General features: G+C 41.1%; 1 protein-coding gene across 1 annotated transcript in view; it reads right to left on the reverse strand.

Annotated features, from left to right (window-relative positions):
- LOC132402214 (probable voltage-dependent R-type calcium channel subunit alpha-1E) overlaps positions 1-25,116 on the reverse strand; it is a 600,800-nt gene that overhangs the window by 226,715 nt on the left and 348,969 nt on the right. Inside the window, exons 14-17 of the mRNA XM_059984957.1 lie at positions 17,341-17,453; positions 6,084-6,215; positions 4,440-4,512; positions 499-616 (exon numbers count right to left, since the gene is read on the reverse strand). Coding sequence (XP_059840940.1) covers positions 499-616; positions 4,440-4,512; positions 6,084-6,215; positions 17,341-17,453 — 436 coding nt within the window. The remainder of the gene's footprint in view (positions 1-498; positions 617-4,439; positions 4,513-6,083; positions 6,216-17,340; positions 17,454-25,116) is intronic.

Genomic DNA, 25,116 nt, shown 5'->3' on the forward strand with positions numbered 1-25,116 from the left:
TGAATCAGATTTGACTTTAAACCTCCATCAGTTTTCTAAATCATTCTTCAACTCCAAGTCTGAGTGTGAGGAGAGACTAACTATTGGTCAAACTGTCCAGACTTGTGACTCCAATTTGCCTGCATTAACCATAACTTAAATGTATAAACTGAAAGGTGCCGAAAAAATTATAGAAGGGCATATGTAAGATATTAATACTCTGGCAATTAATGTGTTGGATTATCTCCTTTATGAAGACATTATTTCTTTTAGTGACACCTTTATGGCCAGCAATCTCACATATCTGAGGGGGGAGGCTGAGTAACAACTTACTGAATGGCCAGTATCATTTAAAAATGACATCAGCCCCTTCTTTCATGTCAGCAAGGTAGTCCATTATTCACTTCAGGCTTTGAATATTTTGAAAGGATCCCTGAGTTCCTAATCAGAGAGTATAGTTTGAACCCAAAGCAAGAACACAGTCTGAAAGAGCAGGAACTTTATCCAGCAAAAGGATACAGTTGCCGAAGAGTGTGAGGACAATGAAATATACAGAAGACCACATTCCTGAGTTCACGCCTCCTTGTGATTTTATCCCATTGTACATCACCTCATTCCAATCTTCACCTGTTAAAATCTGTAGGGAAAAGATTTCATATTACTCTGGTTGCGTAAGCAGAAGAAACTCAAACATACAAAGGTGAGATCTGGAGCAAAATCTTCTTGTGGACATATTGGGACCAATATAAGGAAGCACAGAAATTAACACTGATTTTCATTACCACTCAGTAAATACAGCAGTACCCTCTTTACAGAAAGCTGGAACCCTGGTCCTCTAGTTCAAACAGTCACAGTACTTGAAGAAAGACAGATATGTGGGTTGTGTGCTGCCCTGTTGGGAACCTGATGTGAAGCCCTGCCTCCCAATGGCAATGATGATCTAATTGGTACACATTCTGGTGTGGAGTCATCCAGTAATGCAGCTGAAGATGGCTGCATGTGAGAAAAGTGCTGGGAGAACTTGGGCAAGTGGGGTGGCCATTCAACGGATCAGGGAAGCAGGCTGCATCCTGCTAGTACCCCCTGCAATGACTGCTCTATGTGCCGGCAGACTGCCTGGGTAAAACCTACAATTTTGCCACACCTTGTCTGAGCTGAACCACAATGCTGAATTGAACTAAATCCCTTCTGCCTGTACATCATCCATAACCCTGCATCCGTGCATATTCATGCGGCTCCCACCGCCCCGGCAACATGTTCCAGGCACCCATCACTCTGTGTTTAAAAAGAGACTTGCTGCTCTTGTACTTCGAACTCTGACATTTCTACTCTGGGAGAAAGATTCTGATCATCTGCCTCTTATAATTTAATAAAGCTCTATCGGGTCTTCCCTCAGCCTCTGATCTACCCGAGGAAGCAATCCAACTTTGTCTACCCTGCAGTCACTCTCTCTAATCACCTGTGCTCCTCTCTGTCTGTTTGGTTGCAAGCTCTCCTCAACTCAGACATTTCTTTGATAAGCTTGATGACCAGTGACTACCTCACGTTATGTCTCAATGAATAACTGTACACAGGGCTATGCCAGTTTGAGTTTCACCATTTCATTGGCGTGGCCTGAGAAATAACCTGCACGGCAGCTGGGCAGTCCATACCAGGTTCTTGGTGCAACACCACTGTCAGTAGCATACTTTGTTTTATTCCCAGATTATGAAATGCTTTGCTCCTGAACTGTTTGTAAGTGGGAATTGACCAACAGCGTGTGGGAGGGGATCACTGAAACAGCTGTGAAAGCAGAGCAAGCAGTGTGGGTATGGCGATCAGCTGGCCTCTCAAATGCTCATGCATAGGCACAGAGTGTCTGTCAGTCAGAGGTTTGTAAGCTGGGGAGGACTTGTACTGCTGTAGTGGCTCATTTTCGCACAGATTTCACCAATGTCCTTGTTTCCTTGTTACATTACATAGCATCACTGACTCGTAACCCATATTTTCATCAATTAACCATAAAACTGTACCTCCTTTAATCGCAGTACTCTGCAGAGAGTGGTGTGGACAGCCCAGTGCATCTGTAGTTCCCATGGTTCAGGACATTTACAAGGACAGGTGTAGCATCACTGGGGACCGAAACCATCCCAACCACAATCTATTCCAGCTGCTACCATCCGGGAAATGGTACTGTAGCATAAAAGCCAGGACCAACAGGCTCCAGGACAGCTTCTTCCACCAGGCCATCAGACTAATGAACTCACACTGATTTGAGTGTACCCTATATTACATTGACTGTTCTATTTATTAAAAATTATTATAAATTACCATGATTGCACATTGCACATTTAGGCAGAGACGTAACATAAAGATTTTTACTCCTCATGTATGTGAAGGATATAAGAAATAAAGTCAATTCAATAAAAAAAAATCATCTTTGATACATATGTACAAATCTACTAACATTTGCGTATCTTCACATCACTAACTCACTGATGACCCATTTACCACATGCTTTTTTTTTAACCAAACACAGAATGAGGTTCTGTTAAAAGTCATAGACCACTACAGAAACGAGCCCTTCATTGACTAGACAATGCTGAACCATGAATCTGCTTCGTCCCATCAACGTGCATCTGGAGCACAGCCCTCCATAACCCTCACATCCATGCTCTTAACCAAATTTATCTTAAATACTGAAATTGAACTTGTACTCATCATTTTCACTGGCAGCTTGCTCCACACTCTTATCACCCTCTAAGGAAGAAGTCCATCTCATATTCCCCTTAAACATTTCACCTTTCTGCCTTAACGCATGACCTCTAGTTTTAGTCTCACCTAACCATAGTAGAAAAAGCCTGTTGCATTTAATCTATCTATACCCCTCATAATTCTGTATACTTCTATCAATTCTACCCCCCATTTTTCTACGCCCCAGGGAATAAAGTCTGAACATTTTGAACTTTCCTTATAACTCAGGTCCTCAAATCCTGACAACATCCTTGTAAATTTTCTTTGCACTCTTTCAATCTTATTAAGTCTCTTTCCTGTAGGTAGCTGACCAAAATGCACACGATACTCCTAATTAGGCCTCATCAATGTCTTGTACAATTTCAATAAAACATATTGATCCTATCGAGGTATTTATCAGTGAATGATCAATGTCCATCTCTCATTGTGGGCACTCATTTCCAATTGACTCGTATTATGCAACTTCACTCACTGTATTTTAATTCCTCTGTATTTAATGTCTTCACTAATATAACATACATAGGATCATAGCGTCACAGATGTGTAGCATAGAAATATGCCCTTTGGCCCATCTCATTCCTCTCACCTTAAACCTAGGCTGCCTTGTTTTTTGATAGCCTTACTTTATAAAAATGGTGTTGGCTATCTAACCAATCTTTGTCTTTCATAATCCTATAATGCTCCTATGACATCATCCTCCATCTCCTTTGCTCCAGGGAAAACATGCCGAGCTTATCCAATCATTCTGCATAACACATGTCCTCTAATGCAAACAACATCTTGGTGAACCTTTTCTACACTCTGTCCAGCAAAATCACACCCTTCCTATAGAACTACACACAGTGCTCCAAGAGCACGCCAGCCATGTATAGCTACAATGTGATAATTCACTTTGACATGTCTTCTCAGCAAATAAAGTTACACATTTTTAGACTCATTGGCAAATGTTCCATACCTTCACCAGTCACTGATTAATTTTGCAAATCTTCACCTATTATTAACCAACATTACATCAGTATTCACTGATTGACTAATATCACCCTAATATCATTATATTATGACTTGATAGCCCATTCATGTCTTAGTAAATGAAAGTTTTTGATCTGGAGAATGGATATGGAACTGTAACAATATTGTTGTGATTTGTGCTCTCATGTTGCAATTGGCCAAAACTTGCTTTGTCAATTCTGTTTTTCTGCTTGAAATAGGACCTGACTGCTTTTGCAGGTAAATCTAAAATCATCACTCAGGGGCCATTTTGTACATCATGTACAGAGTTTGTACATCATCTGCACTCAGCAATGTTACACCTCTTCATTGCACACAGATTATTACATATCTTCACAAATGCTTCACATTTGACTCGATAATTCTATGTCTTTGTCACCAGTTATCTTCACTATGCCACTTAGCTTTATGTCTTCATTACTCACTCACTTGTTCATGATTGCTGGATATTGTTTAAGTTTATTGGCCTTTGACTCATATTGCACATCTTTGTTTCTAACTGACAATTACTGAAAAATTTTGGATGAATACTACTTGCTTTTTCTGTTAATTATCAAGTGCTACACACAGAGGGATACATTATAAGGAATACACCATTTTCTGATAAGTGATCTTTGTGCTTTGACTAGCACATTTCCTCTTCTTCAATGCATCTTTGTGTAACTTTGACTTATTCATGCATTATTAAGGCCATCATTCAAAGTGCTGGACACCTGTACCTGAAACACAGTGATGATTGCAGCGGGAAAAGTGTCAAAGTTGGTTGGAGGTGTACCTTCCTCAAAGTTGAATCTAAGATGAAAAGAACATGTGAAAAGACTTGAAGGTTGCACAATGAAACAGAAAACATCAGCCACTCGTGTATCATTATAAGGAAATAAGGGGTTGGTGCAGTAATAGAGAGAAACAGCATAGAAATAGTACTGAGTACATGCTGACTGTGAATCATCATTTATACCAATCCTATATTACTCCCATTTCTAAATTTTTCCCAATATTCTTATCTACGCTCCCCAGATTCTACTGCTCTAGTGGCAGGTTATAGTCACCAATTAACCTACAAAACTGGTATGTAGTAGGAAACCTGAACACACTGGGGAAATACACACAGCCACAGACAGAACATGCAAACTCCACCCAGAGAGTACCCAACACTGGAATTGATCTTGGGTCTCTGATGCAGTGAGTAAGTTGCTTTACCTGCTGTACCACAAGTCTGAAAATCCTGCGAGTGAGACCTGCCTCTTGGCTGCTAAACTTTTCACCCACCATCTGTAAGGAATAATCTCCAACAATGTTCCATATTACTGGGTCCCATACCCAATGCAGTCTGTCCTAGTGGCAGTCCTGACATCAACAGTTAGTGCCATGTCTTAATGCACTTTGGCTACACTGCATATTATTCAAAGAAAGCACAATATCAATGTCAAAACATTTGAGGAAGCACCCATAACCTCCACCACATGAAAACTAAAGATATTTTTAATTTTATGTTGAGATGCAGCACAGAACAGGCCATTCTAGCCCTTCAAGCCACACTGCCCAGCAAACCACCAATTTAACCCTAGCCTAATCACTGAACAATTTACAATAACCAATCAACCAACTAACCGGTACATCTCTGGACTGTGGGAGGATACCAAAGGATCAAGAGAAAACTCACACATTCCATGGGGTGTATGTACTGACTCCTTCCAGATGATGTCGGAACTGAACTCTGAACTCCAAAGCCCCAAGCTGTAATAGCGTTGTGCTAACTGCAATGCTACCGTGACGCCCAGGTATGTGGGAGTACTGCCGGTCACACAATCTACTCCAACACCTATACCGTTCCAATCTGTTTGGATAGTCTGGCTCTCTTTGTCTTTCTGTTTGGTTTAGAATCCTGATGTTTCCAAACTAACAGCATTTGGCATTTCATCAAACTGGCAGCAATTCAAGACAAGTCTCACCGAACTTATTAAGCACAAGGGTAATAAATTTTGTCAGTGCATCTCAAGAATGGTTACAAAACATTCCATTAAATATCATGCAATGGTGTTTTCAAATGGGTGAGGTGCCATTTTCCAGACCTTTTTGTGACAGATGTAAGAAATGGAGAACGGATGGCAGTGAGAAGCAGTTGAGGTGGGGTTGCAGGAGAGTGCTAGGTATACGATTAATTTCATCGGATAGGGAAGGGTATGTGGGTTTGATGATATGGCAAGGTGAGTAAGTGAAGGTGAAATGGAATGTAGTAAGAAGAGTGTAGGAGTAGGTTTGAGGGGCAAGGAAGAAGTTGGCAATAATATCCCTGATAAGCAAGAGGAGTTAGGCAAGCTGAGCTGATACTTAAATCAATCAGATGTGCGGGGAATACTCACTGACCACCAAACAGCTGCATCCCCAGAAGAGCAAATACAACGATGAAGAGGAAGAGGAGGAACAGGAGGCTGATGATGGATTTCATCGAGCTCATTAAGGAGACTACTAGGTTCCGCAGAGAGGCCCAGTACCTTGGGAAGAGAGAGGAAAAGGATTATCAAAGGAAAATAAAAGTCAGACAATCAAAGACTACACACACGTTTGAGAAACTTGTGAGAAAGAAGCATGGAACAGAGAGCTAAAGGCAAAAGGAGTGCTCAGGAGGCAGTGATCATAATATGATAGAATTCACCCTGGAATTTGAGAGGCAGAAGCTGAAATCAGATGCATCAGAATTACAGTGTAGTAATGGAAATTACACAGGCATAAAAGAGGAGCTGACCAAAGTTGATTGGAGGGGGACAATAGCAAGCCAAGATGATGGCACAGCAGCAATGCTGTAGTTTCTGGGAGCAATTTGGAAGGTGTAGGACAGATGCAACCCAAAGATGAATACGTTTTCTAAAGGGAGGATGCGACAGCTGTGGCTGACTAGAAAATCAAAGCCAGCATAAAACCAAAAGAGAGGGCATATAATATAGTAAAACTTATCACTGAGCTGGAGGTTTGGGAAGCTTTTTAAAACCAACAGAAGGCGACTAAAAAAGCAATATGGAGAGAAAAGACTACATTTGAATGTAAGGTAGCCAATAATATAAAAGAGGATCCCAAAAGTCTTTTTAGAAACATTAAAAGAGAGGTGAGAATGGATATTAGATTGCTGGAAAACAATGCTGGAGAGATAGTAATGGGTGGATAAGGAAATGGTGGACAAACTTTATTTCTCAGTTCTTTTCACTGTGACGTCACCAGCAGTGAGCCAGAAATGTGAGAGTGTCAGGGGACAGAAATGAGTGCAGTCGCAGTTACTAAGGTAAGCTGAAAAGTTTTGAGGTCGGTACGTTACGTGGACCAAATGGACTATAGCCTAAGGAGGGACAGGTAGTGTTGAGAAACAGGGAGGCTGCAGAAGAACATAAACTGATTAGGAGAATTGGCAAAGAAGTGGCAGATGAAAGAAATGAATTGAAATGAAGATGAATTGAATTTGCTTTATTTCTTACATCCTTCACATCCATGAGGAGTAAAAATCTTTGTTACGTCTCCGTCTAAATGTACAATGTGATATTTATAGTAATTTGTAATAAATATTATGTAGAACTGTCAATATAGCATAGAAATACAATTGTGCAGTGTGAATTAATCAGTCTGGTGGTCTGGTAGAGGAAGCTATCCCAGAACCTGTTGGTTTTGGCTTTTATGTTACGATACCATTTCCCAGATGGCAGCAGCTGGAACAGTTTGTGGTTGGGGTGCCCAATGATCTCCAATGATCCTTTGGGCCCCCTTTATGCACCTGTCTCTGTAAATGTCCTAAATAGTGGGAAGTTCACATCCACAGATGTGCTGGGCTGTCTGCACCACTCTCTGCAGAGTCCTGTGATTGAGGGAATTACTATTCCCATAGCAGGCAGTGATACAGCCAGTTAGGATGCTCTCAATTAACACACTTTGTTGTTTGGTTGGAGCTTTCTAGGATTATCTGGCAGAACGATTACAGTGAAGCAGTTAGGATGTTGATAAATTGCTACACGTGGGATTATTAAGCGTAATTATCATGTTGGGGTAATATACTAGGGCAAACTCAAGATTGGTTAACTGAAATAAATAAAGGAGATATGAATTAAGTTATTTTCCAAATGCAAAGCTTGTCATATGTTGCAAGGGTCAGTACAGAGACCACACCGCTTCACAGTCCAAACAATGATCTGAATCAGCATCAGGTTCAATGTCACTGGTATATGTTGTGAAATTTGTTAACTTAGTGGCAGCAGTAAAATGCAACATATGATAAATTTAGAGAAAAAAATCAATTGCAGTAAGTATATATATGTAAGTTAAATAGTTAAATTAAAAATATTGCAAAAACAACAAAAAAAAAAGTGAGCTAGTGTTCACGGGTTCAATGTCCATTGAGAAATCTGATGGCAGAGGGGAAGAAGCTGTTGCTGAATCACTGAGTGTGTGCCTTCTGGCTTCTGTACCTTCTTCCTGATGGTAACACTGAGAAAAGGGCATGTCTTGGGTGATGGGGGCCATTAATAATGGACGCTGTCTTTCTGAAGAACCGCTCCTTGAAGATAGCTTAGATACTAGTACCTGTTAAGCTGACTAATTTTACAACTTTCTGTAGCTTCTTACAATCCTGTGCAGTAGCTCCACCCCCACCCCCTTATCAGAGAGTGTTGCAGCCTGTCAGAATGCTCTCCATGGTACATCTGTGGAAGTTTGAATGTTGTTAGGTGACAAACCAAACCTCCTCAAACTCTTAATGAAATAAAGACACTGTCTTGCCTTCTTTATAGCTGCATCAATATGTTGGGACCAGGTCAGATCCTCAGAGATATTGAAGGGATATCAGAGATGAGGGGAGGCTTGTTCCAACACTCTTGCTGATGGTTCATAGCAGTGTGTGCTGTGAAGAAGTTGCAGAAAAGGTTCCGGGAATATGCCGAAGGTTTTGGCTCGAAACGTCGACTGTACTTTTTTCCATAGATGCTGCCTGGTCTGCTGAGTTCCTCCAGCATTTTGTGTGTTGGAATATAGATAGGTTAAGTGAGCAGGTGGTAAAATATAATGTGAAAAAAAATTGACATTTGTTTTAGATGAAAGAAATAAAAAGGATGTTTTTTAAATGGTAGGACTTTGAAAGCTGTTTGTGTTTCTCTGTACAAACAGATACAGCAAGCAATTAGGAAAACAAAGCAAATATCTGCCCTGTTTGCAAGAAGATTTGAGTCTTGCTCTTTATTATATATTGTTATGCTGAGACTCCATGTGGAATTTTGCACACAAAGTTGTTCTCCCATCCTGGTTTACATTAGAGGGAGTATACTGATGGACTTTTGGGTGATGCCTACACAAAGGTGCTTCTTGCCCTCTGCCATATGATTCCTAAATGGACATTGAACTATCTCACTTTTTTGTCTATATATATTTCTACTTTGCACCATTTTAAATCTAATTTATACACACATATTTTATGTAATTGATTTACTTTTTTTCTATCTATATTATGTTTTGCATTGAGCTGCTCAATTTCATGACACATGCCAGTGATAATAAACCTGATTCTGAAGAGGTGGAGCAGACTGAACCTGCACACACATAAGATTTTGAACAATTAGAGGTGTAACTATCCCCTACTTCTGTGTCTTTTGTCATGTTCTAATTAGAATAAAACTGCTAATTACTAGAAATACTCATCAGATCGGGCAGCCTCTGTAGAGTGAAACTGAGATTTCAGGGTGACAGCCTTTTACCAGAACTAGTAGAGCTTGGAAATCCAAGCTGTTTTAAGTTGCAGGGAAGAAGGAATAGTGAAAAGAACAAAGGGAATGGGATGGAGACCAAGAGAGGTAAGCTGACAGAGTGATGGTGGTACCATCTGAGAGAGGGGAAGTAATGTCTCTGTCTGGGGAGATATAAACTGCAGATTATTGAGGTCAGAAGAAAAAAAAAGAATACAATTGGAACAGAGATAAGATGTTGATGAGATCACACTTGCAGTATTGGAAGCCGCTGGCTCTGTCCTCAGCCACAGGCCAAGATCTTTCTCACTGCTACTGGTGCTACTACTTCTCTTACTCAACCATCCCCGGTGTCTCAGGCTGCCATGCCTTCACCATCCCATCCAACCTTCCCCTCACTAAGGCCTCAGAAAGGGCTTTGCCATTGACCCCCTGCACCCAGAACTCGATGAATTCCAAGCCTGCCATGATGCTGAGCTCTTTTCCCATTGCCTGCAGCTCTGAGCCTCTGACAAATACTACCCAGCCCCACCAATGACCCTTTTGCCTGTCTTCAACCCTCCTCCTCTTAGATACGCTGCTCTGGCCTTCTCCCTGCTTTTCATCCCTAACTGCCAATGAGACAACAATTCTCAACTTCAGCACTCCTCTTTCCAATGTCCTTTGAACACACTGACCTCCACACAAATTCCAAACTCACTATCAAACCTACTAACAAGGGGCCTGCCGGCGGATTGACCTCCAACTTGCTGAGTCCTGATGGTATCTCTCAGGCCCTTCTCCCTACCTACCCCTTAAAGAGGGCATCAGGCCATTGTTGCCTTCACAGTCACCAATCACATTGACTCTGTGATCTCCAATCTACTGCCACAATCCTCACCACTGCTTGTTTACACCTCCTACCCAAGATCCACAACCTAACTGTACTGGCAGTCCCAATGTTTCTCCTGCTCTACTGAAATTACCTTGACTCCATGTTGACCCCTTTTGTTTAGTTACTTTCTACCTACATCTGTGACACTTTATCACTTCAACCACTGTCAGTTCCCTGGACAGGATTGCCTTATTTTCAATACTAATGTCCAGTCCATATACACTTATATACCCCATCAGGAATGCCTTAAAGCTCGCCACTTCTTTCTGGACAGCAGAGCTGACCAGTTCCTCTCCACCACCACCCTCCTTTGTCTGTTGGAACTGAAAAATAAATTGTTGAGGGTAAGAAATTTCTCTTTTAGTTCCTCCCATTTTCTCCAAACAAAGTGTAGCTATGTGTACTCACATGGGCTGCAGCTCTTCCTGCTGTTTCATTGGCTTTGTGGAACAGTCCATGTACCAAGCCTACAATGGTAACACTCCCCAACTTTTTCACTGCTACACAGACAACTCTCTCCCCTTTTTTGGTCTCTCTGTGTCCATCTCTGGAGGAAGACTATCTACTGTTATCTTTTACAAACCCACTGACTCTCAGAGCTATCTGACTATACCTCTTTCCATCCTTCCACTTGTAAAATTCCTGTTACCTTCTCTCAGTTCCTTATTCTCTGCTGTATCTGTTCTCAGGATGAGGCTTTCCATTTCAGAAAATCTAAGGTATCTTCCTTCTTCAAAGAACAGGTTCCATCACCATTGTGAGACATAATGTAGATTGGGGGACCTCTTTGTTGAGCATTTTCACTCCGCCAGTCGCAAAAAGTAGGATCTCTTGGTGGCTACCCATTTCAATTCAACTTTCCATTTCCATTTTAACATGTCTGCCCATGGTCTCCTCTACTGCCACAATTAGGCCAAACTCAGGTTGGAGGAGCAGCTCCTCATATTCTGTCTGGGTAGCCTCTTACTCGATGGCACGAACATTGATTTATCTAATTTGTGGTAATTTTCTCCCTTCCCTTCTCCCTTTTTTGCTATTCCTCATCTGGTTACCCACTCACTCCATTCTTTTCTCCTCACCTCCCTCTGGCTTCCCACCTCCTTCCTTTTCGTTAATAGTCTACTGCATTCTCCTGTTAAGATTCCTTCATCAACCTTTTACTTCTTCTACCTATCCTCTCCCAACTTCTTATTCCATTCCCTCCTCCCCCCAATCTTCTCCTTCACTTGGCCTCACCTATCACCTGCCCCTACTCCACCCCAGCTCCTCACCACCATTGTTTTTATTTTGGTTTATGCTTCTTTCTTATCCAGTTGCTGAACCATCAACTGCTTATTTCCCTCCATATATGCCACATCACTTGCTGAGTTCCTCCAGTATTTTGTGTGTGTTGCATTATCTCTCCTGTTAATGAATTGGAGTGTTGTGCACAGTTTTGGTTGCCCTGTTACAGGAAAGGTATCAAACTGGAAAGAGTGCAAAGAAGATTAATGAGATGCTGCCAGGACTCAGTGGGAAGGGGGAGTCTTGAGTTATAGACTATTGAGTCTTTGTCTGAAAAATCTGCTGGAATTCTTTGATGAAATAACAGGCAGAATAGACAAAGGAGAGTTAGTGGATGTTGTTTACTTGGATATTTGGAAGGCCTTTGACAAGGTACCATAAATGAGGTTGCTAGGCGAAACAAGAACTTATGGTATCATATGAAAGATACTAGCATGGATAGAAGAGGCAGGAGGCAAAGAGTGGGAATAAAGGGAGCCTTTTCTGATTGGTAGTAGGTTACTACTGGTGTTCTATAAGGGTCTGTGTTGGGACTGCTTCTTTTTACTTAATATGGATGATGGAATTGATGGCTTTGTTGCCAGGTTTGCGGGCAATACGCAAATAGGTGGAGGGGCAGGTAGTGTTGAGGAAGCAAGGAGTCTGCAGAAGGATTCAGACAGATTAGGAAAATGGGCAAAGATCTGGCAGATGGAATTGTGTGTAGGGAAGTGTATGGTCCTGTAGCTGGAATAAAAGCATAGAGTATTTTCTAAACAGGAAGCAAGTGCAGAAGTCAGAAGTGCAAAGGGACTAGGGAATCCTTGTACAGGATTCCCTAAAAGTTAACTTGCAGGTTGAGTCAGTGGTAAGGAAAGCAAATGCAATGTTAGCATTCATTTTGAGAAGTCCAGAATATAAAAGCAAGGATGTAATGCTGAGGCTTTGTAAGGCAAATGAGGGGGTATATCAGTGAAACCTATCAAATATCAAAAACATATAGAAACTGCACAAAAAGTTGATCTTTCCTAGTGGAGGAGTCTAGGACCAAGGGACCTGATGGTTATACAATTGGGAGGGAGGGAATAAAAGGAGCAGATTCAGGTAAAGCTGGTCTATTTGGCTTGCGCTAGTACGGTAAGTGTCGGTGTCAGAGGCTTACTGAAGTTTGGAGTGTGAATACAAAAACAGTAGACTTGGAAAAATCCAGTCTTTTTTTGCCAGCTCAGGTGTAGGGAATGTGAATGTAGGAGTTTGAGTCTGATAGAAGTTGGGAGAGAGAGTATAAAAGGAACAGATTCAGGTAAGGACTGTTTTTTGGGCTGTGCAGGTGTGGCCTAAACTCAGCTGCAAATAAAGGGACGGTAAGCTCAAGTGAAGCAGACATTGTTGGAGTGTGCCAGTGATAGGGTGGGGAGGCTTTGGCTTAACAGACTTCAGCGAGAACAGGCGGAGGCACACTTAAGAAGAGGCAAGCCTTTTTCTTTTTTTTGGTATAGAGTAGTCAGGATGGAATGCTCCTCCTGTCAGATGTGGGAATTTGGGATATTTGATGGTTTCCCAGATGACTACATCTGTGGGAAGTGCACTCAGCTTCAGCCCAGACTGACCAGATCAAAGAGTTGGAGCTGGAGTTTGATGTACTCAGAAGCATACAGGAGGCTGAAAATATTTTAGATGAAACTTTTGAAGAATACACCCAGAGTACAGCCTTGGGACAGTAGATGGGTGACCACTAGGAGAGGTATGGGGATTAAGAAGTCAGTGCAGTGTTCCTCTGTTGCCAAGTATTCCTCTTTGGAGACTGCTGGGGTGGTGAGGCAATAACTCATCAGATCATGACAGTAGCAAACAGATGGCTAGCTCTGAGGCTTGACAGGAAAGGGTGAAGTCAGGTGGTACTGTATTTATAGGGCACTGATAGGAGATTCTGTTACTGCAAAAGGGACACCAGGATAGTGTTTTGCCTCCGATGTGCCAGGGTCGATGATGTATCAGAGCAGATGCAGGATATTCTCAAGGGGAAGGGGGAACAGCCAGAGGTTGTGGTGCATATTGGCACCAGTAACATAAGCAGAAAAGGGGAAGAGGTCCTACACAGTGAGTGTATAGAGTTAGGGAAGAGAAGGACTTCCAAGGTAATACTCCCTATGCCATGGCTAGTGCAGGTAGGAATAGGGCGATAGCACGGATGAATGGTGGCTGAGAAGATGGCACAGGGGACAGGGTTTCTTTGATCATTAGAACCTTTTCTGGGAAAAGAATGAACTGTGCAAGGTGGACAGATTGCACCTGAACTGGTGGGGAATCAATTCCTCACCAGGATGCTGCCTGGTTTAGGGGGCACGCACTATCAAAGGGGCTGATAAATTTGGGTTGTTTTCTCTGGAGCGTCAGAGGCTGAGGAGAGATCCGATAGAGGCTTACAAGATTATGAGAGGAGGCGATAGAGTGGACAGACAGTATCTTTTTCCCAGGATTGAATATCTGATACCAAGAGGCATGCATTGAAGGTGAGAAGGGGCACTTTCAAAGGAGCTGTGAAAGGTAAAACTTTTACTCAGAGAGATGTAGACGTCTGGAATACACTGCCTAATATGCCGGTTGAAGCAAATACATTAGAGGCTTTTAAGTTGCGTTTGGATAGGCACGTGAATGTAAGGAAGATGGAGGGATATGGACATAATGTAGGTGGGAGGGATTAGTGTCTGGATGTTTTTGATTTGCTTTTTAGCTGGTTTGAAACAACATTGTGGGCTGAAGGGCCTTTTCCTGTGCTGTACTATTCTATGTTCTATGCAGACAGTGGTAGGTACTGTGTATGTAATGAGCGGCCAGAGGAAGTGGTTGCCCAAGTACAATAACAACATTTAAAAGCACTTGGATAGGTACATGCACAGGAATTATTTGGAGGAATATGGGCTAAATACAGGCAAATGTCATCAGCTTGGTGGGCATCACAGTCAGCACAGAGGAGCTGCACTAAAAGGGCTGTAATACTCCACAACTCTTTAAGAACAATGTAGTTTCTGGAAATCTGAAAAAAAAAGAGAATTCCAAAGAGACTGCAGATCACATAGCATCTGCGAAAAGGAATAAACAGAGTTAAGGTTAACGGTTGGTTTTGGTTTTGATTCTAATTGGAAAAGCTGATCATCTAAAATTATTGATTTCATTCTGGAGTTCAAATGGCTACAAATTGCCTAGCTGGAAGATGATTTGTTTTCCCTCATTACAGTGTCAAAGGACAGAGACAGAGAGGTCATAGCAGAAGTGGGAAGCAGTGAGGAGCCGAGGCCAGGAAGGTAAAGGCTACAGCACAAGAGCAGCAGCAAAGAGGAGGATATGAAAGAACCAGTGTGGAGTTGGCCCCAGTTTGTGGGAACCATGGAAGAGCAAATTACTTTGTTTAGAAATCAGTTAAGAGCTTGTTCCAGTATGGAGAATCGAGGGGGGTGCTCATCCCTCTGTGCTAGATATAGCGAGCAGCTTTAATCCCTGTAGGAATACCCTTAAGACCCCTGTGCCAATGTACAGTGTGAGGACCAGTGACACTTTGGTGTCATTGTGGGTCCCAGTGACATACTGGTATCAATGTGCCAGTAAGACCCTGGTGTTTTTACCTGTGAAGGTCCAGTAGAAGAACCAGTGCTGCTTCTCTCCTAAGAGGACCAAGGAAGAGTCTGACACTATGTGGTTCAACTGGTGAATGGCTTATGCTAGCACCAACATAGAGGAACTGAGATGCTGGTCCTAGTGTGTGCTGGAGTCAGGGAGGAACAGTTCTCTATTTATAGCAATTAATGGAGGGTAGGTGTCAGGACATGGAAATGAACTAAGAGCTAGTACTTCTGGGGAAAACTAGTGAAGAGCTGGTTTTCTTGTGCAGGATCCAGTGAGGATTGAGCTACGGTCTGTGGGTCTGGTGAGGATTGAGCTACGGTCTGTGGGTCTGGTGAGGATTGAGTTATGGTCTTTGGGTCCGGTGAGGATCTAACAAAGGTCTGTGTGTTGAATGATTTGCTGTTACTTCCAATGCATCATATCCCCAGTTCTTCTCTACCTATTCTATGAGTTGCATCCTCAAACCACCCAGAAGATCAGTAAAACTGTTTGATTTCATGTTGAACTCTACAACTTCAGGTAATATAATTAGTCTGTATCTGTCAATCATCTGTGATATTAGCTTAGCTTGTTTGGTCTTTAATCCCACTTTCCCCCTTTTATTTCTGAGACATTCCCATGCTAACCTGTTGGGCATGTTTTATTGCTCTGCATTTCACAGCTTTCATATTGTTTTGTCTATGTCGGTATCTCAGTTTCACTCTGTCAGAGATAATACCCTCCCCCACCCTACTTGCATCTGAATATCGCCTTCCCTTCTAGCAAAGGGCGTTTTAATTGATAGTTAACTCCATTTCTCCTTCCACAGACACAGCCTATTTGAGGCATTTCCTAGTGTGTTTTGTTTCCATAAATCCAGGCTGTCATTGCAAAATCCTATTATTCTTTGCAGCTTGTTCTGGAGTTGCAATCCTTATCACAAGCTCCAGCATCTTCCCTGCCAATGATGTTATGCCAATGGGCTGCCAATTTCCTGTTTTCACTATCCTTAGGTAGTAGAATTACATTTGCTGTCCTCCAACCCACAGGAACAATTAAAACTGATAGAATTTCTGATGATATTCATAGCATTTACTGTCTCCATTGTTACTTCCTTCAAAAGTCTGGGAGAAAGATGACTAGATCTTTGTCATTTATTTGCTTTCAGTGCAGGGAACTAATCACTGACTTCAGAACATTAAGTCGGAAGACCCTGTACCAGTTTCCATTGGTGGGACAAAGAAGAAGAGGGATACCAGCTTTAAATTCATAGCATAAATGGCTTAGATGACCTGAACTAGACACAACATAAAGAAGGCATACCAGTACCTCTGCTTTCTGAGGAGTGTGAGGAGATTTGGCATGTCACCAGATTCTCTCACAAACTTGTGCATTGTTGAAAATATCCTCACTGGCTGCATCATAGCCTGGAATAATAATTCCAATGCACAGGAATGCAAGAGGCTGCAGAGAGTAATGGACTCTGTTAGGTTGGTCATGGGCACAGCCTCCCCACCACTGACAGCATTTACAGACAAGGCTAGCTCAAGATGTCTATCTTCATGGCTCACACCCTCTCCTAGCTGCTGTCAGGCAGGAGGTAGAGAAGTCTTGAGTCCCACACCTTCATGTGCCTTCCTGTAACCATCAGGTTCTTCTTCCCTTACTCTGTGCAACCCTGATCTTACTTCAGCAAAGAAACACTGTGAGGTTTGTCTCTAAATGTGTTTTTTTTTTGCATTAATATGTTTCTTTTTTGCAATCTTTTAGTTTTTCCCTTTTCACTGTATTGTATAACTCAAGTTCTGTGTGTGCCTGCAATTAATTGCCTGCGATACCACAGCAAGCTTTTCATTGAACTTGTATCTTACTAAAATTCTGTACATGACAATAAACTTGATTTGAATTGCAACTACTTTTCAATTGTTTCATTGAATATTTGCTTCTATTTCCTCATCCTTACTAGATCTTTGTTCCCTTATACAGTGTTTCTGGCAACATTGTATGTTTTCTTCCACAAGGTCAGACCAAAGTATCTGTTCAATTCGCCTGCCATTCCTTTTCCCCCATTATATATTCCCGTCAACCGCAATGTGTGGGAACACACAAGGAGATGGTCCCAGTGTTAGAAATCTGACAGAAGTCCCTAGTCTAACTTCCACTTACTTTGTGATTTTGAAAATTCGGAGCAATCTCAATGCACGGAGAACGCTGATGCCAAATGATGTTTCTGGCCGAATTATCGTCCACACGACGTCAAATATACTGCCGATAATAACCTGCTGAGCAAAGGATTGAATTAGAGGTGGAAACCAGGAGTTAGGAGAGACAATGATACAAGGACTTGGTATACTCTGGGACACTGGCTGAGACATAGACTGAATATGGACCAGGGTGCAATCTGTCTGAAACAGACGGGGATACAGACTACAAGCCAGCATGACGGACAGATTGGGATAGAGAATGGAATACAAGCTGGGAGACAGGATGAGACACCCATGAGGGAACAGACAAGAAACAGGCCAAGAGAGAGATGGGGATGTAGACCAGCCTGCAGATTTAGATTAGTAACAGCATTAGTGCAAAAACTCTGTCATGGTATGGTTGTGTCTGATAGCAGACTTTTTGCACAGATCTGAAATTAGTGTAATTTTATATCATGGATTAAATTAATATATTATAAACCTGTTGCTTCTGTTCTTACAAATAATTATAGATCCTCTTTTTTTCAATTATCTCGTGGTACGAGACAAGGTTGTCCTTTAAGTCCTTTACTATTTAATATTGCATTAGAACCTTTAGCTATTGCTATTCGTGAGTCTCCTAATATTTTTGGTATTACCCGTAATGAGAAGTTATACAAATTATCGCTTTATGCTGATGATTTGTTGTTATATATTTCTAATCCTAGTAGGTCTATTCCTGCTATTTTATCCTTGTTGGCTCAATTTGGTAGTTTTTCTGGTTATAAGTTAAACTTAGATAAGAGTGAGTTATTCCCTTTAAACGCGCAAACTTTATTGAGTGATAGGATGCCATTTAAAGTTGTTACTGATAACTTTATCTATTTAGGTATAAAAATTACCAAGAAATATAAAGATTTATTTGGACTGAATTTTTTACCTATGCTTCATCAAATTCAGCAACTTACTACTAGATGGTCTCCCTTATTTTTATCATTAGTTGGTCGGATTAATGCTATTAAAATGATGATTTTACCGAAATTTTTATATTTATTCCAAGCTTTACCAATTTTTATTCCTAAATCTTTTTTTGATAATATTGATTCAAAGATTTCCTCATTTGTTTGGCAAAATAAAAATCCTAGGTTAAGCAAAAGGCAATTACAAAAGTCTAAAAAAGATGGTGGTCTAGCTTTACCTAACTTTAGATTTTATTATTGGGCGAATAATATTCGTAACCTAATGTACTGGAAACTAGATTTGGATTCACCTGTGTGCCCACAGTGGGTAAATTTGGAATGTAGTGAGGTTAAGGGATATTCTATATTTTCCGTTCTTGGTTCTTTTCTTCCTATTGATTTAGCCAAATTCAATAAACAGATATCTAACCCTGTTGTTAAACATACACTACGAATTTGGTTTCAATTTCGCAAATTCTTTAATCTGAAAAACTTTGCTTTGGACAGCCCTATTTTATGTAATTTTTTTTTTAAACCTTCATTGACAGATCAAGCTTTTAGTATATGGAAAAGGAAAGGTATAAAATGTTTTCGTGATCTTTTTTTTGAAGGTACTTTGATGTCCTTTGATCAACTATCCAACAAATTTGAATTACCTAAATCTAATTTTTTTAGATACTTACAAATTAGAAATTTCTTACATAAAATTCTTCCATCTTTTCCTAATTCAACTCCATCGGATTTTTCAGATTTGATTTTTACTTTTAATCCTTGTCAGAAGGGATTAGTAGCTTTTATTTATAACATGATTATGAAGATACAGCCAGAAATATCGGATAGAATTAGACAAGAATGGGAAAAAGAACTTCGATGTAATATATCAACAGATAAATGGGAAAAAATTTTACAAATGGTTAATTCCTCCTCTATTTGTGCTAAACATGCTTTAATACAATTTAAAATTGTACATAGAGCTTATATGTCTAAAGATAAACTTGCCCGATTTTATTCGCATATCAATCCTCAATGTGACAGATGTCACTTAGAAGTGGCTTCATTGACTCACATGTTTTGGACATGTCCCACTTTACATAACTATTGGAAGGACATTTTTGATGTCATTTCCTCAGTATGGAATATCGATTTACAACCCCATTTTATTACTGCAATTTTCGGTATACCAAATGAAGATGGCAATCAACTTTCCCCTTCAATCAGACGAATGATTGCCTTTGTAACATTAATTGCCAGAAGGTCTATATTACAAAACTGGAAAGAAGTAAATCCTCCTACTACATTTCAGTGGTTCTCCCAAACTATTTCTTATTTGAGTTTGGAAAAAATCAGAAGCACTATCTTTGATTCTTCAATTAAATTTGAAGAAACCTGGGGACCATTTATTCGACACTTTCATATGAATTAATTTGGCTTATTTCAGATCCTTTTCTCTACTTATACTTGTTCAGGTATGGAGTTCTGGAGTTCTTTTCTTGACACCTTTATATATTTATAAAGTGTTATTATTGCCCATGTTAGTGTTAGTTTAGTATTTTTTTGTCATTATATATTTTTTCTCATATATAATTTCAATTTTTTTTTCTTTTTTTTCGACGATTATTTTTGTTTTTCATATATATTTACATAGACTTGATTGATTTATGCACCTTTTGTTGATGGATGTTTTAATAGGATATTATTATCCTATTACTAATGTAATCTCAAGTTTATTGAATCTGTAATCTATTCATTATTTTGTGTTGTTTTTTTTTATATATGAAATTTAATAAAAAGATTGAAAAGAAGAAGAAATTAGTGTGATCAAACAGTTCAACAGAGGACTGACAAGTTCTAACACTAGACAGAGTAACACAGTACACCTGGAATAAAAGCAATATTGGATGAAAGGACAGGAAAAGAACAAGTATGTCTGTGTCTTGAGTGTGAATGAGCTGCCCATGTTTGACACTTCCTGTCCAAATGCCTTTAAAATGCTGTTCTCGTCAACTACTTACTCTGGTGGTTCATTTCTCTGGGCGAAACGGATGTTCCTCAAGCTCCTATTAAACTGTGGAGCAGGAGATTGCAGAGGGAGTTGGAGACAGTTCCTTGTAGAATTTACACACCAAGTTTAAAGAGTGACTGGGGCTTGTTGGGAGTTGCTTGCCAGGAGAGAGATTGCCAAGGTTATCAATAACATAGCAGGGCACAATAAAGATCAGAGCTACCATTGTGTGAGTGGGCCAGGGTTTCAAGTGGTCAGGCTTTAATTAATTGTACAACTTAGCCTTAAGAAGTCGTAGCCAAAGGTATAACGTGTAGGCAGGATGGCAGTTAAGGCAATGGAATGCTCCTCCTGCAAGACGCAGGGTGCTGGTGACTACATCTGCAGGAAGTGCACCCTACTTCAGCTCCTGAAAACCTCAATACTGACACATTTACTGAGGTGATAAAGGTTTTAGACAGTAGATGGGTGACCATTGGGAGAAGTTAGGCAGTAAGCAGTTAGTGCAGGGTCCCCCTGTGGCCATTCCCCTCAGCAGCAAATACACCAATATGGATTCTGCTGGGGGTTGTCCTATCAGGGCACAGCAGCAGTAGCTGCCAGGCCAATGACACCATGGCTATCTCTAAGCCTCAGCAGGGAAGGGTAAAGTCAGGTAGAGTGATTGTGATTGGACACTCAACAGTTAGGGGGCTGGACGGGAGATTCTGTGGCAGTGAAAGAGATGCCAGGATGGTGTGTTGCCTCCCAGGTGCTAGAGTCCAGGATGTCTCAGAGCAGCTGCACAGTGTCCTCAGGAGGGAGGGTGAGCAGCTAGAGGTCGTGGTGCACATTGGCACCAATCACATGGGTAGAAAGTCCTGCACAGTGAGTATAAGGAATTAGGGAAGACATCCAAGGCAGTAATCTCTGAATTAGTCCCAGTGTCACATACTAATCAGGGCAGGAATAGGATGATAGTTCAGATGAATGAGTGGTTGAAGAACTGGTATGGGAGTGGAGTCTTGGATGTGACAGATAGTTTGAATTGTGCCTATTTTAATGCTAGCAGTATTATGGGTAAAGGTGATGAACTTAGAGCTTGGATCAGTATCCAGAACTGTAATATTGTGTCCATTATAGAGACCTGGTTGAGAGAGGGGCATGAATGAATGCTTAATGTCTCAGGGTTTCAATGTTAGAGAGGGAGGTAAAAGAGGAATGTGGAGTTATATTACTAACCTGGGGCAATTTCACAGCTGTACTCGAGGGAACAGAATGGAGGGCTTGTCCACTGGGTCTGTATGGGTAGATCTCAAAGAAAGGAAGGATTCAATCACTCTGTTGGGATTATACGACAGGCCCCCTAATAGCCACTGGGACATTGAGGCATATTAAGGAAAGGTGTAAAAATAATAGGGTTGTTATTATGAGAGACTTCAACTTCCATGATATAAACTAAGACTTTCTGTTGTTTACTCAGAGAGTGGTGGGTACCTGGAATGCGCTGCCTGGGATGGTGGAGGAAGAAACATTCGAGACCTTCATGAGACGTTTAAATAGACACGAGTATGAGGAAAATAGAAGGATATGGGCATTGAGTCGGCAGAAAAGATTAGTTTAGTTGGCCATTTTATTACTAATTTAATTGGTTTGGCACAACATTGTGGGATAAAGGACCTGTTTCTGTGTTTAACAGTTCTATATTCTAAATCTCTTCCCTCTTAACTCAAGCCAATGCCCTCTAGTTATTGATTCCCAAACCCTGTGCACTTTTACCCTATCTCTGCCTCTTTTGATATTATGCACCTCTATAAGATCACCCTCCATTCTCCTATGTTACAATGAATAAAGTCCTTCTCTATTTAACGTCTCCCTATACTCAGTCCCACATTCTTTCTAAACTGAACTGATTCACTAGAAAGTTCATTACACTACTCAAATCTAAAAGTTGAATTACAATTCACCTTTTACCTACCACGGGAGATTTCCAGGATCATTTTGACAGCAGTATACGTTCCACCTCAGACCAATGTCAATCAGGCTTTAGATGATCTGAGCAATGGGGTCAACATGCACGAAACAGCGCACCCTAACAGCTTCACCATCGTCTTGGGGGATTTTAACCAGGCCAGTTTGGAAAAATCACTAAGCAACTACCATCAACAGATCACTTGCAACACCAGAGGAAACAACACACTGGACCATTGCTACACCACCATCAGGAATGATTAGCCTAACGTGCTAATCCACTCCCTCACTTAGGGAAGTCTGATCACCTGGATGTACTTCTACTCCCTGAGTACAGGCAGAAACTGAAGACTGCAGCACCAGTAGACAAGGTAAGCACAGGAGTGCTTTGAATCGGTGAACTGGATTGTATTCACGGATTCATCTTCAAACCTGGATGAATATGCTGCAGTTGTTACCAACTTCATTAAAATCTATGTGGATGAGAGCATGCCTACAAAGACTTACTATACATTCCCAAACCAAAAGCTGTGGATGAACCAGGAGGTACATTGCCTGCTGAAGGCTAGATCTGTGACATTTAAGTTCGGCGACCCAGGTCTGTACCAGAAAACCAGATATGATTTGTGGAGGGCTATTTCAAGGGTGCAGAGGCAATTTTGAATGAAGTTTGAGGCGACAACTCTGGCAGGGTTTGCAAGACATTAATATCTACAAAGCGAAACCCAATAGCATGAATGGCAGCGATGCTTTACTACCAGATGAACTCAATGCCTTCTATGCCCACTTTGAAAGGGAGAATATTACCACAGCTGTGAAGATCTCTGCTGCACCAGATGACCCTGTGATCTCTGTCTCAGAGGCTGACGTTAGACTGTCTTTAGAGAGGGTGAACTGTTGCAAGGCAGAATGTCCTGATGGATTACCTGGTAAGGCTCTGAAAATTTGTGTCAACCAACTGGCAGGAGTATTCAAGAACAGTTTCAACCTCTCACTGCTACAGGCAGAAGTTCCCACTTTCCTCAAAAAGGCAACAATTATACCAGTGCCTAAGAAGAATAATGTGAGCTGCCTTAATGACTATCACTCGGTAGCATTCACATCAACCCTGATGAAATGTTTTGAGAGGTTGGTTATGACTAGACTGAAATCCTGCCTCAGCAAGGACCTGGACCCATTGCAGTTTGCCTATTGCCACAATAAGTCAACGGCAAATGCAATCACAATCCTGCCTCAGCAAGGACCTGGACCCATTGCAGTTTGCCTATTACCACAATAAGTCAACGGCAAATGCAATCACAATGGCTCTTCACATGGCTTTAGACCACTTGGCCAATACAAACAATTATGTTAGGATGCTGTTTATCGATTATACCTCAGCATTTAACACCATCATTCCCACAATCCTGACTGAGAAATTACAGAACCTGGGCCTCAAAACCACCCTCTGCAATTGGATCCTCGACTTCCTAACCAGAAGACCACAATGTGTGTGGATTGGTGATAAAAATCTCCTCCTCGCACCTCAGGGGTGTGTGCTTAGCCCACTGCTCTACTCTCTCTATACCCATGACTGTACAGCTCAAATACCATCTATAAATTTGTTGATGATACAACCATTGTTGGTAGTCTCAGATAGAGATGAGAGGGCGTACAGGAGCGAGATCTGCCAACTAGTGGAGTGGAGTCGCAGCAACAACCTTGCACTCAACATCAGTAAGACGAAAGAGCTGATTGTGGACTTCAGGAAGGGTAAGACAAAGGAACACATACCAATCCTCAGAGGGATCTGAAGTGGAGAGAGTGAGCAGTTTCAATTTCTTGGGTGTCAAGATCTCTGAGGACCTAACTTGGTCCCAACATATCGATGCAATTATAAAGGCAAGACAGTGACTATACTTCATTAGGAGTTTGAAGAGATTTGGTATGTCAACAAATACACTCAAAAACTTCTATAATTGTACCATGGAGAGCATTCTGACAGGCTGCATCACTGTCTGGTATGGAGTGGCTACTGCACAGGACCAAAAGAAGCTGCAGAGAGTTGTAAATTTAGTTGGCTCCATCTTGGGAACTAGCCTACAAAGTACCCAGGACATCTTTAGGGAGCGGTGTCTCAGAAAGGCAGTGTCCATTATTAAGGACCTCCAGCACCCAAGACATGCCCTTTTCTCACTGTTACCATCCGGTAGGAGGTACAGAAGCCTGAAGGCACCCACTCAGCGATTCAGGATCAGCTTCTTCCCCTCTATCATCCAACTTCTAAATGCATATTGAACCCATGAACACTACCTCACTTTTTAAATATATATTATTTCTGTTTTGGCCCAGTTTTTAATCTATTCAATATACATATACTGAAAAAGATATATTTATTTATTATTATTGTATTTTCTTTTATTTATTTTTTCTTCTTCTTCCACTATATTATGTATTGCATTGAACTGCTGCTGCTAAGTTAACAAATTTCACAACACATGCCAGTGCTAATAAACCTGATTCTGACAAGTGTTTGAAGGTATTATTTGGGGTAATATCCAATAGAGTTACATGGTGCAGAAGCAAGCTCTTCAGTCCAAGTTGTGCATGACTCAAATTATCTACCAGAGTTAAATAAAATCTGCCAATCCAACACCACCTAATAGCGTGCTAGGATATTGCAGATTTACTGAGGAAGATATGCCTGTTTTAGAGGCGACCATAAAGTGAATGGCTGTGAGAATGAGCTCATCTGGGGTCTCATCATCTTCTCCCTCTGGGAAGAGAAGAGCAGAGCGGATAAGCTCAGATATACTGTAATCGTGACCATCTTCAAAAAAGAAGATAATCCATAGTGAGTAATTGCAGA

The sequence above is a fragment of the Hypanus sabinus genome, chromosome 11, assembly GCF_030144855.1.
Source record: "Hypanus sabinus isolate sHypSab1 chromosome 11, sHypSab1.hap1, whole genome shotgun sequence".
Taxonomy (NCBI): domain Eukaryota; kingdom Metazoa; phylum Chordata; class Chondrichthyes; order Myliobatiformes; family Dasyatidae; genus Hypanus; species Hypanus sabinus.